This window comes from Phodopus roborovskii, unplaced genomic scaffold (genome assembly GCF_943737965.1).
Source record: "Phodopus roborovskii unplaced genomic scaffold, PHOROB, whole genome shotgun sequence".
Taxonomy (NCBI): Eukaryota; Metazoa; Chordata; class Mammalia; order Rodentia; family Cricetidae; genus Phodopus; species Phodopus roborovskii.
Genome location: NW_026126416.1, coordinates 32,179,556 through 32,198,803, shown reverse-complemented (window position 1 = coordinate 32,198,803; position 19,248 = coordinate 32,179,556). Strand labels below are relative to the sequence as shown.

At 45.0% G+C, this 19,248-nt stretch overlaps 2 protein-coding genes across 2 annotated transcripts in view; one reads left to right on the top strand and one right to left on the bottom strand.

Annotated features, from left to right (window-relative positions):
• The window catches only part of Adal (adenosine deaminase like), a 181,657-nt gene that overhangs the window by 74,638 nt on the left and 87,771 nt on the right, over positions 1–19,248 (top strand). The gene's annotated exons all lie outside the window — the stretch shown is intronic.
• The window catches only part of Tgm5 (transglutaminase 5), a 34,200-nt gene continuing 17,704 nt past the window's right edge, over positions 2,753–19,248 (bottom strand). Inside the window, exons 7-13 of the mRNA XM_051183601.1 lie at positions 8,434–8,572; positions 7,608–7,711; positions 7,262–7,501; positions 6,194–6,559; positions 5,126–5,286; positions 3,211–3,344; positions 2,753–3,064 (exon numbers count right to left, since the gene is read on the bottom strand). Coding sequence (XP_051039558.1) covers positions 2,911–3,064; positions 3,211–3,344; positions 5,126–5,286; positions 6,194–6,559; positions 7,262–7,501; positions 7,608–7,711; positions 8,434–8,572 — 1,298 coding nt within the window. The 3' untranslated portion in view covers positions 2,753–2,910. The remainder of the gene's footprint in view (positions 3,065–3,210; positions 3,345–5,125; positions 5,287–6,193; positions 6,560–7,261; positions 7,502–7,607; positions 7,712–8,433; positions 8,573–19,248) is intronic.

Below are 19,248 nucleotides of genomic sequence, written 5' to 3'. Positions count from 1 at the left end.
TGGTAGGTGAGAAGGCTCAGCAGGTAAGGGCACTTGGGGCTAAGCCTGATGACCTGAGCTCTAGTCCCTTGTGGTAGAAGTAGAAAACCAACATCCTCAAGTTGTCTTTTGACACCACAAACATACTATGACATTCATGTGCCCACATGTGCATTCTTGCACTCACACACAAACACACATATGAAATGTCAAAATTAATTCATTAAGTAATTATAAGTCTTTTAGAATCTCTCATGTAGTTTAGGTTCTCCAAATACCTCCTCTTGAACTCCTTGAGTGCTGGCTCTGGTCCTCTTTATATACTCAGTGCCAGCCTGCCTGAGGGCCTTGTGCCTAGAAGAAACTCAGGAACTATTTGTTGAGTGAGTTGAGGGATGAGGTGTTAACAATAGGACTCATGAACAAGTTCGAGGACATGGCAGCTAAAACCTCCCAAGTACTTCAGAGGTCACCCATTCTGCCAGATGTGCCTCTCCATGGCGTTTTCCTTAAATGATTTCTTGTTGTCGTCATGCAGTAATTATAGGGTAAAACACTTCTAGCTGTGCCACTGTGTTCTCAGATGACTCTCACAGGACAGTCAGCTCACAAGGTAATGCCACCACACCCCATCTCTCCCTCTTATTAACGACATTGACCCTTTTGTTTACATGTAATGGGAGTCGTTAACTTCTTCATTTAATGTCTGCACATTTACTGGGACATCTGTCTTAGTCACAGTTGCCGGTGCCTGGAGGGCAGGAGCATCATGCCTGTCTTTGGCAGTATCTGGGGAAAGCAGGTACAAAGCTGCTTTGTGTTCAATAGCACAGACAGGTCAAGGTTTGAGTGACCGTAAACATAAGCTGCAACAGGTAGGAAACTCGGAGACATCTTCAGTCCCCACCAAATACCTACCTCATTGCATCATTCACTTGGCTTTTACTTCCTGACTGCCAGCCAACAGCAGGCCTCTGAGGACACAAATGCATTGGTGGCATTGGTTGGAGCTAAAACTGTGGGACCTAAAGAATGGCTTCAATGTCACATGGAGAGTATATTTAAGGGGAGGGCCAAGCAACAGATAGCCTGGGATTTTTTTTTTTTTTTTTTGGTCTGTCTCCTTTTTCCAAGAAACTTGGGGATTTTTGCTGTTTGACCTGGATTGAAATAGGCATCTGTTGAGATGTTTAGCATCTGTCTTTCATGTTCCTGTTTCTTCAGCCTCCAAGGAAATGACTCCCGACTGCAAAAGCAAAAGGTTTTTATTGCTAAGCTGGGACCTCACTCTATCGGAAGAGGAAGGTGCCTGCTTACAATTGTGAAGCGTTTTTAAAAAGAGAAAAGGCAAAGGGAGGCTTGAGATGGCTAGTCTCAGTTCACAAGGTTTCCAAAGTTACGGACATTTCATAGAGCACAAAGTTTCTCTATAAGGTCGTCATGGATAGGCAAGATTGATTAGCACACCTGCTTTATCTCCTGAGAACAGCATGTGGGCTCTGTACTCTGTAGTCAGGGAGTTATCTATCTACTGGCAGAAATTCTTGTTTTCTCTAGTTTTCCCTTCTTGCCATATGCCCTAATTTTTAATTTTTCCATCACAGTTTCCACTAGAAATGTGGTCTCCACACTGCCAGGGTCTTTGCTTTATTTACTATCTCGTTTCTTTCTCTCTTTCTTTCTTTTTCTTTAAGTTTTATTTTATATGCATTGGTGTTTTGCCATGGCTGTCATGTTCTCCTGTAACTGGAATTACAGTGTCATGTGGGTGCTGGGAATTGAACCCAGGTCCTCTGGAAGAGCAGTCAGTGCTCTTAACCACTTAGCCACCTCTCCACGCCCCTACTGTCTTGTTTCTTACACTCAGACTGGTGTTTGCTGTACTCTGGACATTGAATACGCTTCTTGAATGAGTGAATGGGCTCAGACCCTGAAACAACAGGAAGCTCCTAGCACCTGAAGGGCACGTAGGAGCTCCGAAGGGAAAGTGATTACTTGAGGTGAAGGAGATGAGAACAAGGAATGAAGTTTGTTGATACTGCTTAGTCATCACAACAAAGCAACAGTGAGCTGCTAAAGCCTGTCTTCCCTTGACCTCTCTGGCAAATCACACTGCCTATGGATACCACACAATCCCTGGGTGCTAGAGTCCTGGCAAGCTTGTAAACAGACCAGTACCCAGCTACCTCCAGCATCTCCATAGCTGCTGATGTCAGAGTCTGTGAAGCCTTTAATTTAAAAATTTACATAACTGTGAGGGAAAATTAATAACTAAAAGATATGGGACTCATGGCAAGAAGGGAAATCTAGAAAGAACAAGTGCTTCTGCCAATAGATATAGATAACTCCCTGACTGGAGAGTACATTCTCCCTGAACCCCCCCCCCCCGTTATCTTAAGGACAAGGCCACTGAGCCCACTAGTCCTAGAGAAAGAAAACCCCCTAATCTTGCAGATGCACTAAACAATCCCGCCTTATAAAATCTTTGTACTCTATGAAATCTCTGTAACCTCGGGAACCTTATGGGCTTAGACTAGCGGTCTCAAGCCTCCCTTTCCCTTTAAAAACGCTTCACAATTGTAAGCAGGCACCTTCCTCTTCTGATAGAGTGAGGTCCCAGCTGGTTTGGTTTTAGCAATAAAAACCTTTTGCTTTTGCAGTCGGGAGTCACTTCCTTGGAGGCTGAGGAAACCCAGTAGGCACAACAATAACCAGCATATCTCAGAGTTTATTTTATTTTTCTTTAAAAAATTTTTAAATTTATTTACTTTACTGTATGAATGCTTTTACCCGCATGCATGTTGATTGGATCTCTTGGAACTGGGATTACAGATGGCCATGAGCCACCATGTGAGTGCTGGGAAATCTAACCCAAGTGCTTTGCAAAAGCAACCCATGCTGTCAGCTACTGAGCCATCTCTCCAGCCACATTTATAAGCCAAAGTCAACATACACATTCTTGTAACCCTTGATGTCTTTAAACTTATTGCTCCTCAGATTGGCTTGGATCTGCCTTTGGCCACTCTTGAAAGGGACAGTCTTCAGAGTGATGCTGGCTCTGTGATGGGGTTTGAGGACTCCAATGCTGCAACAGAGAATGGAGAATGTCAGAAAACCCTTTCCTTCTTGCTTCCTGCACTCTGCTCTCCCATGTTCCGGGTCCTCCTGGGGCCTGATAATGCTGAAGGCAGGATACAATGGCAGGGAAGCCTTGGTGTTCCCCACACTTACAGAACTCTCTGTTGCTTCTTAAAGAGGCCACTTCCTTCCAAGGTCAGCACACAGTCCTCAACTGGCTCTGAGAGTGGGTTTGAAAAGATCACCTGGACAGTGAGTGGCTGATTCACAAAGGCTGCTCCTAGAACCTAAACAGAGACCCAGGACAGGGAAAGAAGCAAGAGATTCATCATCATCCCCATATCCCCAGTTTACTGGATATTAGCACACAGTGCTATTTTGCTTTGTAGGGTGTCAGAATATACCACCCTGAAAAATGACAATTTGGCCTCAGAATTATTTTTGGGTTGAAACAATAAGAAGAAACAGACACAAGAAATGCTCTCTGGCCTCCATCCACTTACTTAAAGGCATACATTTACAAAGGTGTCTCCCTTCCCCTTCCTTTTATCTAGAAGGTCATCACTGAGACATTGGTCCTTGTGTTGGCTTTTATTTTTTTTTTTTTCAAACTTGAGGGAACATGAATTGAGGAGTTGCTTTTATCATATTGGCCTGTGGGCAAGTCTGTAGTGGCATCTTCTTGGCTGATGTGGGAGGGCTTAGCTCCCTGTGAGAGGTACCACCCCTAGGGAGGTGCTCCTAAGGTTGTATAAGAAAGCAAGATGAGCAAGCCACAGGAGGCAAGCCAGTAAGTAGCATCCTTTCTTGGGTCCTGATTCTATGTGAGTTCCTTCCCTGGGTTCCCTCAATGATCAATACACCCATCCCTGCCCAGGTTGGTTTTGGCCAGTGTTTTATTATAGCAACAGAAGCACTCTAGAAGAGTGCACCATTAGCTTGGAGAGGGCACTGAGGAATGTACATGACACGCTTTCTCCCGGGCCCTTACCTCCCTTGGGTTCCCATATATTTATTTGCCTTCTCATAATTTGCTACCCCTTCCCATCTCTTCTCACTTCTCTCATAATGTATTGCTCATTTGCTAGGTTCCATCTAAGTCTACTTGAGACTTAGTGTGGTCAAGAGGGCCTCCTAGCATCACTTGGTGGGGATCCAGGAGATGGTTAAATCCTGGAGACAGCACTGCAGAAAGAACCCTGAACACTTCCTCCTCAGAAAGGCCAAGGAACTTTAGAGGTTCTGTCATCCCTTCTCTTTCAACATTTCAAGAAGCAGAGGCCCAGGGGCTTTTCTGAAGGACACCCAGCCAGAAAATGGCAAATCAAACTCAATCTGGTCTTGATGTGGACTCTTTCCTCCACTGAGCCACTGTTATCTGGACTGTTCCTCATGTTTGCCCCTGGAAGGTCAACACAGGAAGCAGTTCAACAATGCACCTCTGAGTCTATGGCCTGAGCTCAAGGATGCACACTGTAGTAGTTGAATGTAATTGGCCCCTATAAGCTCATAGGGAGTGGCAAGTGTGGCTTTGTTGGAGTAAGTGTGGCCTTGTTGGAGGAAGTGTGTCACTGTGGAAGCAGGCTCTGAGGTCACACACACACACACACACACACACACACACACACACACACACACACACTCCATGCCACTTCTTGTTGCCTTCACAAAATGTAGAAATCTCAGGTAACTCTCCAGCACCATGTCTGCCTGCATGCTGCCCTGTCCCATCATGATGATAATGGACTGAACCTCTGAACTGTAAGCCACCCCATTAAATGTTGTCCTTTATAAGAGCTGCCATGGTCATGGTGTCTCTTCACAACATAGAAATCCTGACTAACACACACACACACACACACACACACACACACAAGGCCTCTAATAGTACCAGGCGATAAAGACCTCTTAATACGCCACTCCCCTCTGGGGTACCAGAATAAGCAAAAAAGGGATGTCCTCCTTAACAGGCCTGGCTGCCTCCCATCCAGAGCTCAGGGCTCCAAGACCATTTTTAAAGGCTTATTATTATTATTATTATTATTATTATTATTATTATTTTGCCTACATTAATTACGATGCCTGGGAAAGTCAGGGTGATGATCTTGTTCACTAGGATTTTCTCAGGACTGCTCTTCTCTTCACCCAGGGCACTGATGCGGATTAGCTTGTCTGTTGACAGATACTGGCTGTACTGGGAGTAGAGGATTTTGCAAGGGTAGGTCTTTTCTAGAGAGAGAAGGCAAGAAAGAAGTGAGAATGGCAGAGAAAGCCAGCTGGGCCTGAGCTCTCCTGCTGCTGCTTCTATGGAGAAGAGGGAGCCAATGTTCACAAACAGAAACTAACCTTTCAGATGGGAAAACTGCAGTTAAGAAAAGCAATACAAGCTGGGTGGTGGTGGTGGTGCACACCATTAATCCCAGCACTTGGAAGGCAGAGGCAGAGGCAGAGGCAGAGGCAGAGGCAGAGGCAGGCAGATCTCTGAGAGTTAGAGGCCAGCATGGTCTACAGAGTGAGTTCCAGGATAACCAGGCTACACAGAGAAACCCTGTCTCAAAAATACAAATAAATAAATAAGCAAAGAAAGAAAGGAATGAAGGAAGGAAAGGAAGGAAGGAAGGATGGAGGGAAGAAAGGAGGAAGGAAGAAGGAAGGAAAGAAGGAAGGAAGAAAGAAAGGAAGGAAGGAAGGAAGGGAAGGGAAGGAAGAAAGGAAGGAAGGGGAGGAAGGAAGAAGGAAGGAAATAAGGAAGGAAAGAAAGAAGGAAGGAAGGAAGAAGGAAGGAAGAAAGGAAGGAAGGGGAGGAAGGAAGAAGGAAGGAAATAAGGAAGGAAAGAAAGACGGAAGGAAGGGGAGGAAGGAAAGGAAGGGAAGGAAAGAAGGAAGGAAGGAAGAAAAAAAAGGAAGGAAAGGCAGGCAGGAAGGAAGGAAGGAAAGAAGGAAGGAAGGAAGAAAAAGGCAACTTAGGTTTCCCAGAATCATTCCTAGGTCCAAAGTCTAGATGACTCCAAAGTTCAGGCTTTTTACCAATAACTGGGCTACTTTCCTCAGGGGTCAGCAGAAGGAAGAAAGGAGAAAGAGAGAGAAGAAAAGGAGGAGGGAAGAGGGAAGGGCTGTAGGAGAACTATGTATGTACCTTCTTGAGGGAACAGTGTGATGAATGCTACATCCTGCCAGAATGGGGCCAGGGGGCTACCATCGTGCAACAGAGACTGGGCACTCAAATTGAGTTTGAGATCCTTGAACTGAGGCGACAAGTTGACAGCCAACAGGACAAAGTTTATGTCTTGGCCCATGTTGGGTGGGTCAAGCAGCTCAAACTTCAGAGAGACCTGGACAACATCACTGGGTTGAAGGGAAGGTGTATCCAGGCTCCTAGGACTGTCTTGCGTTGGTGGCGCGGAGTTGAAGGGATTCGAGTCTCCTCGGTGGGGCCCTTGAGACCTTACAGACTTTAGCTTCTGTAGAGCCTTTAGAAACACCTGTCTCTCTTGAAGGGAACCTGGAAGGATAGATAGGATGCAGTATAAAACAGGGCCATGCTGACCCTGGTTTCAAAAATATATACAGGGGATGTATCAGTGACTCAGCAGTGAAGACCCTGATTCTGGTCCTTAAGGCTGGATATCTTTGCTTGACTTCCTAGAAGTTAATCTAGCAGACAGATGTTCCAGAAGTTCATATACACTTGACAACATGGTTTCTCCTTTGACCTTGCTGGTTGGATAAGAAGCCCCTGACAGAACTGTCACCTCAACATCACCCTCAGGTCCTGCTGGCCCCATGGGTGAGTATGAGGGTGAACATTGTGAGGGCTGGCTGGCCTGTCTCCTAAACACTCAACCAAAAACAACTAACTAAATGAAATCAACCAATAAAAGAGTTTACTAAGTTGACTGCCATCTTCCGTCGAAGGCTGAATTTGAGGGAAGCTGGGCGAACTCATGCTCTGTTGGCAGGGTGTCTATAAATGACTGGCCAGTAGATACAAACGTATGGAGGGAGGTCTCTGGCCTGTGGGACATGAGGTGATGGTGGGTAGGGGAAGTAAGGCAGTGGGGACACCCTGACTGGATTCTTGCGACTGGATAGCTGAGGACACGGTGGACCTAGGTCCTGCCCTGCATGGGCCCTCTGACTCCCCAGGCTAAGGCAGGAGGGCGTACCCTGAACTTGGGCTCTCAGGAAGGTTGCTTGGATGTACCTTCTTCATACTTGTAGCTCTCTGTGACGTCATCCCGCTCATCACTCTGGATGCTCTTAGTGCTGATAAAATTCCCGACAGTAGCTGTGTCCCGGTGAAGTTTCTGCTCCTTGCCTCCATAGACAAGCCAGGACACACAGTCAGCATTCACCATAGAAAACGCAAAGCGTGTGTCGTAGTTTAGATCCACTTCTCCCTCCTTGATGGCTTTGACAGAAGCAGGGCCGCAGCAGTAGAGACCTGAAGGGAAATGAAGGAAAGCCCTGGTGGGTAGTGTGTGGTGGACAAGACAGGGGCTGGGGCAGGCCTGTGGAGTGGGTCCTCACTCCTCTCTAGGGAGCCTCACCGTTGCTGGTTTCCTGGGGTGTAGCATCCAGCACTTGCCAACCTCCATATCCAGGAGGGAGGTCCTTGCGTGCCATCCAGCACTCATTCCACACATGGAAATTCCTGAGAAAGAAGCCAGGTGAGTCAGTGCTAAACACACCTCAGGCAGGGGCTATCCTGCTTGATTCCTTTCTACACCAACAAGGATAAGCAAGTGAACTGGCTGCAGAAAGACAGACTCACAGGGCTTAAGTATCTTTTGGGGAGGAGTGACAGGTCTTCCTCCTGTGAGCCTCTTTGTCTGCAGACAAGAGAATCCCTCTGCTGACTCTGTGGACAGAGTGAAGGCTTCCAATTTACTAAAGCTAAAATTCCTTCAGGCTCTCTCAAAGGGGGCCTCATGGCTCCTTTTCTCTGTCTGTCTGCCTGTCTGTCTCTGTGTGTGTCCCTTTCTCTCTCTCTCTCTTTCTCTCTCTCTCTGCCTGCCTCTCTCTCTCTCTCTCTCTCTCTCTCTCTCTCTCTCTCTCTGTGTGTGTGTGTGTGTGTGTGTGTGTGTGTGTGTCCTGCACAGGCAGCCCTGTTCTTTGCCATGTCCCCCAAGTGAGATGTCAGGCCTCTGTGGACAAATCCTTGGGCTATTAGAAGAAAGAGGTGACGAAGGGGTACTTTAACCCCAGTACAATAGCTTTGATGATGTGAGGATTCTAAACCCACATCTGTTTTCTGTTCTTCTGTTTCTGAGCCCCAGGATAGGAAGCAGGAGGATGTGGAGGCGAAGGCTCAGAGCACAATCCTGCCCTACTTCCTGCTTGTGGTTTTGGCTCAGATCTGTGGTTGTCCCTCACCAGACAGTATCCTTCTTCATATTCTCCAGAATCCTGCCCGTGTTGTCATAATACTCGTCTATGATCAGGTTCCCATCTGTGTCGTGGCCGGAGTCAAAGTTGGTGATCACACGGGTGGGGATCCCCAGGCACCTCATCACTGCAGGAAGACAGAGAAACCACCCAGTGGGCTTCCAGGATCTAGTGAAAGCATACATTTGGGAACTTCAGGACCAGACAGGGTCTGTTTGGGACACTAGGCTGATAGCAACTCCATCCCTCTTCCCATGTCCTGAGCTCATGGAACAACTGTTGCAAAGGTTAGGTTAGGCTGACCTGGCAGATTTTGCTGTAGCTGAGTCTAGCAAGTTGTCATAGCTGCTGTTATGCCAGCAAGGTGGGGCAGGCACGCCTCTCTATTGGCAAGACTCGGAGACCTGAATCAGCCTCACTCCTGTCCTGGCCTCAAGTTTCCCATCTTCAAACAAAAGCCTGGGATTCTGTTTCTTCCATCATTAGGATTATTGCTGAGACCATCGGATTATCAGGCAAAGGTTTCTGCGGCTTGGAGTTCCCTTTTATTCTTGGCAATATTATGTCAGAAGCCTCTCTAGGAAAAGGAACACAACTATGCAACACAAGCTTAGATAAAGGGAGTGTGTACCTGCTTTAAAAAATTCCTGGAAAGAGGTGGAATGTTGTCTTTATTCCCCAGGGGTGTCCATTTCCTTGGCCAGCTAGCTTCTTTTCTCCTTTTCTGCTGCAACCCCATCCATTCTGTGCTCTTTCAAATGGGTGAACCCCCATCCCAGCTCACCACTAATTACTCTGAGGATGCCTGTCCCCTGGTGCCCAGTGGTGCTGATCTTCCTAGCTCAAGACTAATAATAATTGCTAGTATCCAGCAGCAAGGCTCCAGGCTGCCTGTTTCACCTTACTGTTCTCAAGAGAGCTCTGGGTAGTATATGCTATTATTATTTCCATTCTGATGATAGATGCTAAGAAGGATGAGCTATCTTGACCTGAAGTCACACAGCTAGCAAGACACAGGGCTGTCACTCAAGCTGCCATTTCATTGCCAAGCTTGTGCTTTGTGCCAAGCCCTCCCATCATAGGGCTCACAGGGCAAGCAATCAATGTCCTACACATCTCACACATCTTCTCATGTTATGTTATATTTGTTATATTTCTATATTATATTTCTAGTAGTGCTTATTCTTAGAAATTTGGTGGGCTTCCAGTATTTTTCCTATAATAAATAATGGTAATGATATTTTTGCACATCAATCCCTTTTTATTCCTTGGGATTAACTCTGAAAGGCCAGATGACCTTGTGAAACAAACAAACAAACAAATATCTGTAAAGTTTGAATTTTAACTTTTCAATAGCATTTTGTTTAGGCTTTCTCTCTTTAGACATACTCCAGGCTAGTCTTGAGTTTATGGATATGTGCCACCAAGCCCAACCTTCCTAATGGTTTTGTGGTGCCGGGGACTGAACTCAGGGTCTTGTACACACTAGGCAAGTACAGTCAGGTGTCTTCTGTTTTAAATCTTGAGTCAGTGTCTTGTTAAGTTACTCAAGTGGGACACTAGGCTGATAGCAACTCCATCCCTCTTCCCATGTCCTGAGCTCATGGAATGACTGTTGCAAAGGTTAGGTTAGGCTGACCTGGCAGATTTTGCTGCAGCTGAGAGCTACTCACTCTGTAGCCCAGGCAAGCCTTGAACTTGTGATCCTGCTTCACAAGTAGCTGAGATGTACAGGTCTGAGCTAGCAGTCTTGGCTAAGCTCCTTCTTAGTAGTTTGACATGCGCCCCTCTAGGTCAGGGAAGGGGGACACCCCTGGATGTGATCTTGTTTGGGGAAGAGAGAAGGCCAAAAGGAATTCTCTCTGGAGAGGCATATCTGAACACAGCCAAAATAAACTAGGGCGACAGTGGGCAGTCCTGATAAGTGGGTAGAATGTGGGGTTGCACAGGACACCCTCAGGAAACATGAGATAGAAATGTGGCAAGAATGGAGCACTGTGTGGGCACAATATGCTAAAAGTGTGGTCAGGAAGGCGGATGCCACTCACAGCAGCAAGAGAGCATGCCAAGGCAGGGCAGCAGGCAGAGAGCAAAAAGCCTCCACCCTTTCCCACTCTGACTGATGAGTCCAGAATGGCCACTCAAAGTGTCAGTGCTGGTGTCAACTCCTGATAGCTGATGGACCCTTTTCTACCCTAACACATGGTCTGTAATGATTTGGTTATGAATCTGCCTTCCTAAGGACAAAGATTAGGCTACTCATCTTAACCATTGCATAGCCATTAACTATATAGGGCAAAGCCTAACATGCGGATACTTGCTGCATGGATGGATGATACCCACTCTAATGATTAATGACTTCAACACACACTGTAATAATGGCTATGTGTATACCCTGGGCACCAAACTTGCCTGTGTATAGAGCACAGTGATATATTTGCACTGATCCATTCTTGCTTGAACTTAGGGCCTATGAGGAGTTTGAGAAGGGGGCTAGGTTACGGCAGTGGGACAGAATGAGGACAGAGAGGGGCAAGAATAGTTTCTCCTCCTCCTCTCCCTCCTCCTCTCCCTCTCCCTGGTTTATCACACATGCTGCTGTCATCTTAGAAAGGTTCACACTTTCAGTTTGGATCTTTTCTTGCCTACAGATTTTAGTTTGTGCTCTTTAGGCTGAGTTTACAGGCATCTGTCACCAAATCTAGTGGTGCCAGAGACAAACCTAGGGCTGTTGTCCTCCTCTTTTTGTAGGGCTAGGGACTTCAGGGCTTCGAGCATGCTGGACAAGTGCTCTGCTACTGAGCTGTAGACACGGCTCCTCCTTTTATGGGCCCGAGTTCTGGCCTGTCTTTCCTCTCCTTGCCATGTGACCTCACCTCCCTAAGCATAAGGTGTGTGGCCTTTAAAGTGGAGAAAAGCATAGGGTCCTGGAGAGGATTAAGGGAGATGCTGCTTACACTGTTTTTGACCTCATGGCCAACACCGACAGTGAGGATGCTTACTACACAGGTATACAGGGAAGACTTACAGACAGCTCAACTATAGATGTGTTTAGTGACAGCAAGGTCTCCATATAGGCACAAGAGTCAAATCAGGAGGCCTTCTCTTCTTGTGGTTTTAGGGGTTGCAAGTGGGGCCTGACTCCTTGTTTTATTTTTATTGGGGTAGAGAAGTTGGTTTTTGTGGCAGAATCTCACTTTATAGCCCAGACTGACCTTAAGCCTCTAGCTATCCTCCTGCCTCAGTCTCCTGAGTACTGGGATTATAAATGGGAGCCACCCTGCTGGTAAGAAGGGCTGCTTATATAGAGCATGAAACACCGGATGACACACCTGAAGCTTGGAGAGGTGAAGTCATAGGGAGAGGAGTTGGGCCAGGACTTGGGCCAGGACTTGGGCTCATATTTCCCTAATCCCTCCCTTGCTCTAACTACAAGTTCTGCTCTTGCCACTTCACCGGTTATCCCAGCCACCTGTGATCTCTTTGAAGTCTCTCTGACTGCTCTAGGTCACCTTAGCCTCCTACTTATGCTGCCAACATAATTCCAATCACCTACATGTTTTAGCACTAGATTAAGCGCTCTGTAATTTACCATCTCTATCTTATCTTGTTGGCCAGATTACAAATAACCTCAAAGTGGGGCTTCCAACAGCTACCTCACTTGTATTTCTTCATTCCTAGCACAGCGCAGGGACAAAGCATGCTCATTCACTTTCTGTTAAACACATTGCTCTCAGCTTGTGAACAAGGTTGTCTATACACTGTCAGTTCTGGCGACTCACAATCTGACATGACATTTGGGTGACTCTTCAGTGACAGATTTGTGGGATTTGAATCTTATAAAAGAGAGACCTGTGTGGGCATTTTGTGTGCATATGCACACATGTCTGCACACTCAGGCAATGACAACTGGACAAAGGGAGGTAAGAGTTTCATTTAGGAAGGGGCTTCAGAGTTCCCAAGGTATATTAAAGCACACTCCAAGCCTGTTACTGAGAGCTCTGATCAAAGCTTTCATGCAGTCAAAGTGATTACATTTAAATGTTCTGACCTCTGTCACCTTTTCGTTTCTGTTTGGATGCTTTCAGTTTCCAAATGATAAAAATATCACTCCCAACTCCTCCCCTCATATAGTCAACTGTCCTTCATAACCACAATGATTGCATAGCTTTGGCCTTTTAGACAACACTATCATATGGTCATTCGACTATTCTCTTCCACTGACAATGGTAATAGAAGACAATCATGTTTGTTTCCTTATTTATATTGGAATTTGGAGTACATTTTTTTTTGTTACTGTTGCTTTTTTTGGGGTTGTTTGTTTCATTATTAGCTTGTTGTCACAGTCTGTGGTCTGACTGGCTGGTAACTACTGGGCTCAGGTGAGCCTCCTGTGTTACCCAGACTGTAGTGTGCTTAACTCTTCCTTGTATCTGTTACATGTAGAGGCATGTAATCCATTTTTATGTTAATAATGCATCCTTCTAGCCTTGCATTGGAGCCATATCCTACCAAATGACTATTTTTTAAATTTTCTTGTTTACTTATTTGTGTGTGTGGTATATATCTGAATGCGTGTAGGTTCATGTGCACATGTGGTAACATATGCATGCCTCTACACGTGTGTGGAGGCTAGCAAGGGTATCAGGTGTCCTCTTCTATCACCCTCTGCCTATTCTTTTGAGGCAGGTTCTCTCCCTGAACCCTGGAATCACATTTTCTCATCGAGGCTGGAAGCTAGCAAGCCCTATGACCTTCCTTTCTTAATCTGGCTTAAATCATGGATTCCAGGCATGCACAGGACACATCTGGGTTCTAATGTGGGCATTGGGGGGCTCTAACCTCAGGGTTGCACAGGAATCATTGTTAACTGCAACACCATCTCTCTAGCTTCCCAAATATTTTTTTCAATTTCAAGAACTTAATTTTTAAAACATTTGTGTGTATCATTGTTTACATGCATGTATGTAAGTGTATCATGTGTGTGCCTGGTACCTGAGGAGGCCAGAAGAATACTCTGGATCCCCCTGGAATCGGAGTTACAGATGGTTATGGCTCAACATGTGGGGCTGAGATTCAAACTTTGCAAGAGTAGCAAATGCTCTTAAACCCTGAGCCATCTCTCCATCCTCCACTTTTATTTTTTGATAGAAGGATGGGCAATTTCAAACTAAATCATGGTCATTCAGATCCACCTGCTATTTGAGAAACACAGGTGAACACTTTTTATGGGAAAACAGCATGGACTCAAGGGTGTCTCCTTCTGAGAGGCAGAGAACAGAGTATAGGACCATGTAAAAGGATGGTGTTGAGTAGTTCCCATAGGGCTAAGGCTTCTCCATGGGGTTCCTTAGGGGAAATCTTAAATGGATAAAACAATATTCAGTTTCACGATATAGACCAATAACCAGGGTCCATTAAAAAAAAAATGAAGCAAACAGAAAGATACAACCTATAACAAGGAAGAATATTGAGACAGACCCAGAAACAACAGATGGTGGAATTAACAGCCAAGGATCTAAAAATAATCAATTTAAAATATTATTAAAAATATGCTCAAGAGACTATAGAGAAAACATGAACATAATGAAGGGAAACAGAAGTAGAAGAATAGGCCCACTAGCATTTCTAAAGAAAAACACAATATGTAACACAAAAACCATATTAAATAAAAGTTGTGCCTGGATAGGGGGCTGGAAAGACAGCCGTGGTTAAGAACCCTTGCTGGTCTTGCAGAGCATCTGGGGTCAGCTCCCAGAACCTGCATGGTGGCTCACAACCATCATAACTCCAGTTCCCAGGAATTGAACACCCTTTCACTTCTGTGCCACCTGGCAGGCACATGGCGCTCAAGCATGCATGCAAAACACTCATGCACCTAAGATAACATCTTAAAAATTTCAAGAGAAAATGCACATTGCTAATAATAGTGTGTGTGTGTGTGTGTGTGTGTGTGTGTGTGTACATTTCCTGCTACAGTGCTACATGTCAAAGTGTTTTGTGGGTAGGTACTCCATAAAAGTGAGTTACTGGATAAAAGGAGAAAAGTAACTGGTGGGTTCTAGGGTAGAAGCAGATTGATTATGATAATACTGTAAAGTAAGGAATGTGGTCAATGGGACCCCTAAATATTTCAAGAAAGGCAGGAAGAAAATAAGGTGGGAGAGTGATGGACAGGATATGGAACTGGAGTTTAGAAATGGATGGAAAGTTCTTTAAACAAGACCCAGCCAAACCACTGAAGTCCAAGAAGGAAGCTTAAATCAGTATCCCAATGAAGACAGCTAATGCTTGTGTAAAGCTATGTGCCAGGTTTCTTTCCAAATAAGTGTTATCTGTAAACCAACAATCCTATGAGGGAACATTCCATACAATCTCCATGCTCGTAAATCAATGGAAAATAATGGTAAATAAGTGTTCCAGCCAGGGCATTGTGCAAGTTTACACTGAGATCCAAAGAAAGGTTGGGGAAAAACTAATGCATCAGGCCCTTGGATGAGGCTCCCACATGGAGACTCAGAGCTCAGTGGAAAGAATGGGAACAAGAGTTGTATTGAAATTATGGTGAGATACCTTGTAGAGATCCATAGGCAGTTAAGTTAGAACACATCTTAAAAAACATTGACACTATTGCAAGTCTTCTCAAGGCAGAATCCAATCAATTAAAGGCATACACGTGGGGTTGCTGTGGTTGAAGAGAGGAGGATCCAGCCCCCAGCCCACATCAGCTCCTGCCTTGTCTTCTCAATTAGGCTCCCAAGGCTTTTTTTATAGGAAGGGATAAGCTCCACAGACCAGTTCCATTTTAGTGCCTTTCTGCCGGTGCCAATGCTGCCCCACACACCCCAAACTCACATGCATATGGAAAAAAAAAAGAGGGCAGGGCTATTTCCAGGATGCTTGGATTTTTCTCAAGCAGCTTTCTTAATGTAAAACTCATTTATATACTTATATACTTAAGGTATAACTCATATCCTACAGTTCACCTTTGTCAAGTGTATAGTTCACTAGTTTGTGTTATTTGGACAAGTCATGCAACAATCTAAGCTCTTTAATTCTAGAACATTTCATCATCACCTCAGAAAGAAAGCCTGCTGAAGCTTAGCACAGGGGCTACAGAGTTAAGTCTCAAAAACAACAATAACAGCACAAAACAAAACACATCTACCCACTAGCAGGCATGGTATAAAACCACATAACCACCTGGCTTCTGGGGAGCATTTCCAGATAGCAGAACCCCACTGTCCCTTCTGGTCCCCTACTATAGTGCAAGGCATCCAGGCTACTACTCAGATCCCACTCAAGGGCTGAGGGGTTTAATCTTTTCTAGAATAGAGGCCTAAAGAGGAAGAGCCCAATGCCCTAGAGCTCTCTGGAGGCTGGTCCTGGGCTCAGTAGTGTGGGCCAGGAATTTCTCTCTTTTTTTCATCTTCAGGAATTTTTCTTTAATTACCAAGTAACCACCTACAAATGGATGCCAAAGAAAACTCTATGATGTATGTATACCTTTGATGAAAACAAAGCCTCCTTTTGTAATATTTCTACAGGCAATTAAACTCATTATGTTTGACAGTCAAAAGGACAACCTTGGGCCAGCGAGCTGTAGAGGGGAGAGTGTACTCTTCTTTGGCTGTACTGTCAACCAAGCCAGGACTTCAAACATGCTAAACTAAGATTCGGTCAAGGAGCTACACCCCCAGTTTAAGAATGAATTTTTAGGCCTGGCATGGTGGTGTACACCTTTAATCTCAGCATTTGAGACAGGCATATCCCCTTGAGTTCAAGGCCAGCCCGGTGTACATAACAAGTTTCAAGATAGCTTGCACTACATAAAGACACATTGTCTCAAGCAAAACAAAAGGAAGTATTTCTGACTCATTCACGGGTCACATGGTCACAAGCTATAATGATATCTCCTTCTCTGCTGGTGGAGAGGATAGGAAACATTGAAAGATGTCCAGGGTGCTGAGCAAACGGCAGCTGCTAGCCATACTCCTGGGCAGCTCAGCCTGGAGTTAGATCATGGCCTACAGTGCCAGCAGACTGAGCACTCCACTTCATTTGGCAGAGAAGATGGAAAAAAACATAAGGCTTTTGGGGGATCAACCAAGACACCTCTAGCTAATACTGAACACTCACGATAGCCAGTCACTGTTTAAGGGTAAACTTACACAGTCCTTTCAGGAACTCTTGGCAGATAAGGAAATCGGTATTTTGGGGCAAATGGACAGAATTGGAAATAAACTAGCCCCAGAAAGACAAATACTGTATGCTTTCTCTTATATGTGGAGCTTAACACAGACATATGTGGGAGCATGCACGCGCGCGCGCGCGCGCGCGCACACACACACACGAACCCATAGGCACACAACAGGAAAACAGCTTGGTGACTATTTACAAAGAGGAAGGGGACAGCAGGAAGGACAGGAGAGGTAAGGACAGTGAATACAGTTAAGTACCTGATATACTTCACACATCAAATATACACAAATAAAAAAGTTGAATGAATAAAAAATAGCATCAGTCAATGGTGCAAAGAGTAGGATCAATGGATGAAGAATAAAGCCTTTCTGGGACTCTCATGTGATAATTTCCTCACCACATATCTGAGTAAACTGAGACATAAGTGACTTGCCTGAGGTTACTCAGATAGTTGATAGCAGTGCTAGTATTTATACTCGTGGATCAAACAAATATATATATATATATATTTCTGTGGCCTCAGAATGGAGTTGCATAAATAAATATTTCTTTAGTTTTAAATCCTGTATTGTTTTGAGCACATGATGGACTCATGTGCTGTCCTGCCCACCATATGAATCATCCCTCTGTCCAGAGTGTCCATGTTATATGTACTCCCTGCCTGTTAGTTACTTCTAGGTCATAAGATTACCTGCAGTGCTATTGTAGTGCTAGGTTCAAATAGCCCACATTTTATTTAATAATTGCCCAAAGTTCAAGAGTCATAGTGCTGGCAATTTTATTATAGTATAATGTTCTAACAAGTTATTTTAGTTATTGTTACCAATTTCTTGCTGGGCCTAGTTAATAAACTAAATTTTACCATAGGTAAATATTTATATAAAAAACCCACACAGTATATATAGGCAGGTTTTGGTACCAGCAGAGTTTCAGGCACCTTTCGGGGTCTTGAACTGTAATCTCTATGGAGAAAGGGACTGCAGAAATCCCAAGGAGTCTGCTTCCAGAGTTCACATGTTTCTCTTTTACCCTCCTTTGCCAAGTTTAACACAGTGCCTGGCACAAAGGAAATGCCCATTATCACTACAACAGCCATGGGATAATAATGAGATAATTGTTTAAGATGTGAGTGGCAGCTGTATTGGCATCATTACTTTATCTTTCACCTTGGTAAGGATCCAAAATGGCTGGGTCTTTTCCTTCTTTGTATCCAAGAATAGTTAGAACATGGCACCTAGCACAGAGGATTCCACTGTGTATTGTTGGGTGAATAGATAGGCTTTTCCGACTGGATATGTACCAACATGTGACATAGTGACCCTTTCAGGGACAGCTGATTGGGATAAAGCTAGAGTGGGACACATTTGATTATTGCTTCTTTGTTTGCGAGGTCACTGAAGGGCCACAATTCTCATAAACATTTTAATTGCCCTGCTGCCATTACATAACCCCCATCCACTGTCTCCACCTCTTTCATCATCCATTCCAGACAGCCACTCCCAAACCCAGCTCTCTCCCTCTACACACAAACTCAGTTTTTCCACACTGGAAGTTTCCTCCTTTATCTTACTCAAGATCCATTCTGCACTTCCATCTAGTGTGTGAGTGTGTGTGGGGGGGGTCACTCTGCCTGTAGTCCAGGCTGGCCTAGAATTCCTTCTATAGCCCAGGCTGGACTTGAATGCCCAGTGATCCTCCTGCCTCATCCTGAGTGCTGGAATTGGAGTTTTAAGTCACCCAGCCCGGTTTTCTGCCCAGCAGTCTTGCATCTGGCGCCTGGATGATTCAGATCCCCCATGTCACCCTTATCACCTCATCTTTTGGCATCAACACTACTGAATTATTTATGACTTGTCACTGGGCCATCAAAGCATCCAACTCAAGATCAGGATCTGCCCCAGCAGAAGAGGCAGGCACTAAGTAAGGGCTGCAGTAGCATCCTACACTAAAGATGCTGTCACACTGTCAGTGTTGACAGAGAGATCCTCCTGCCCTTAGACCCAGGCCTGCCAAATTCATCAGCCTCCCTGGCCTTCACATTCTGGCCCAGCATACATGTCTGCCACAGGGAATTTCTACATAGAAGGCCTGAACCTTCAATAAACCCCAAGTTACTAGCAGCTCTGGCATTCCTGCATCCTACTAGAATCCTGTGAGTGAAAGCCTGATGTGGCCTGTCTCCCTAGCTGGCAGGAATGATGACTAATGATTGAGACCAACTCAGGGACATGGGCATGCATAACAAGAGGCTAAGAGTGGGCAGAGTGAGGGTGGGGATCAAGAGGAGGAGATGGCACCGAGGAAGGAAAGGCCTCGCCTCACCACCTCCAACCTTCCTTCCTTCCTTCCTTTCTTTCTTTCTTTCCTTCCTTCCTTCCTTCCTTTCTTCCTTCCTTCTTTCTTTCTTTCCTTCCTTCCTTCTTTTCGTCCTTCCTTCTTTCCTTCCTTCTTTTCTTCCTTCCTTTCTTCCTTCCTTCCTTCTTTCCTTTTTTCTTTCTTTCCTTCCTTCCTTCCTTTTTTCTTTTTTTCATTCTCTCTCTTTTTGTCTTTTTGAGACAGGGTTCCTTTGTATAATAGGGTTTCTTTGTGTAACAGCCCTGG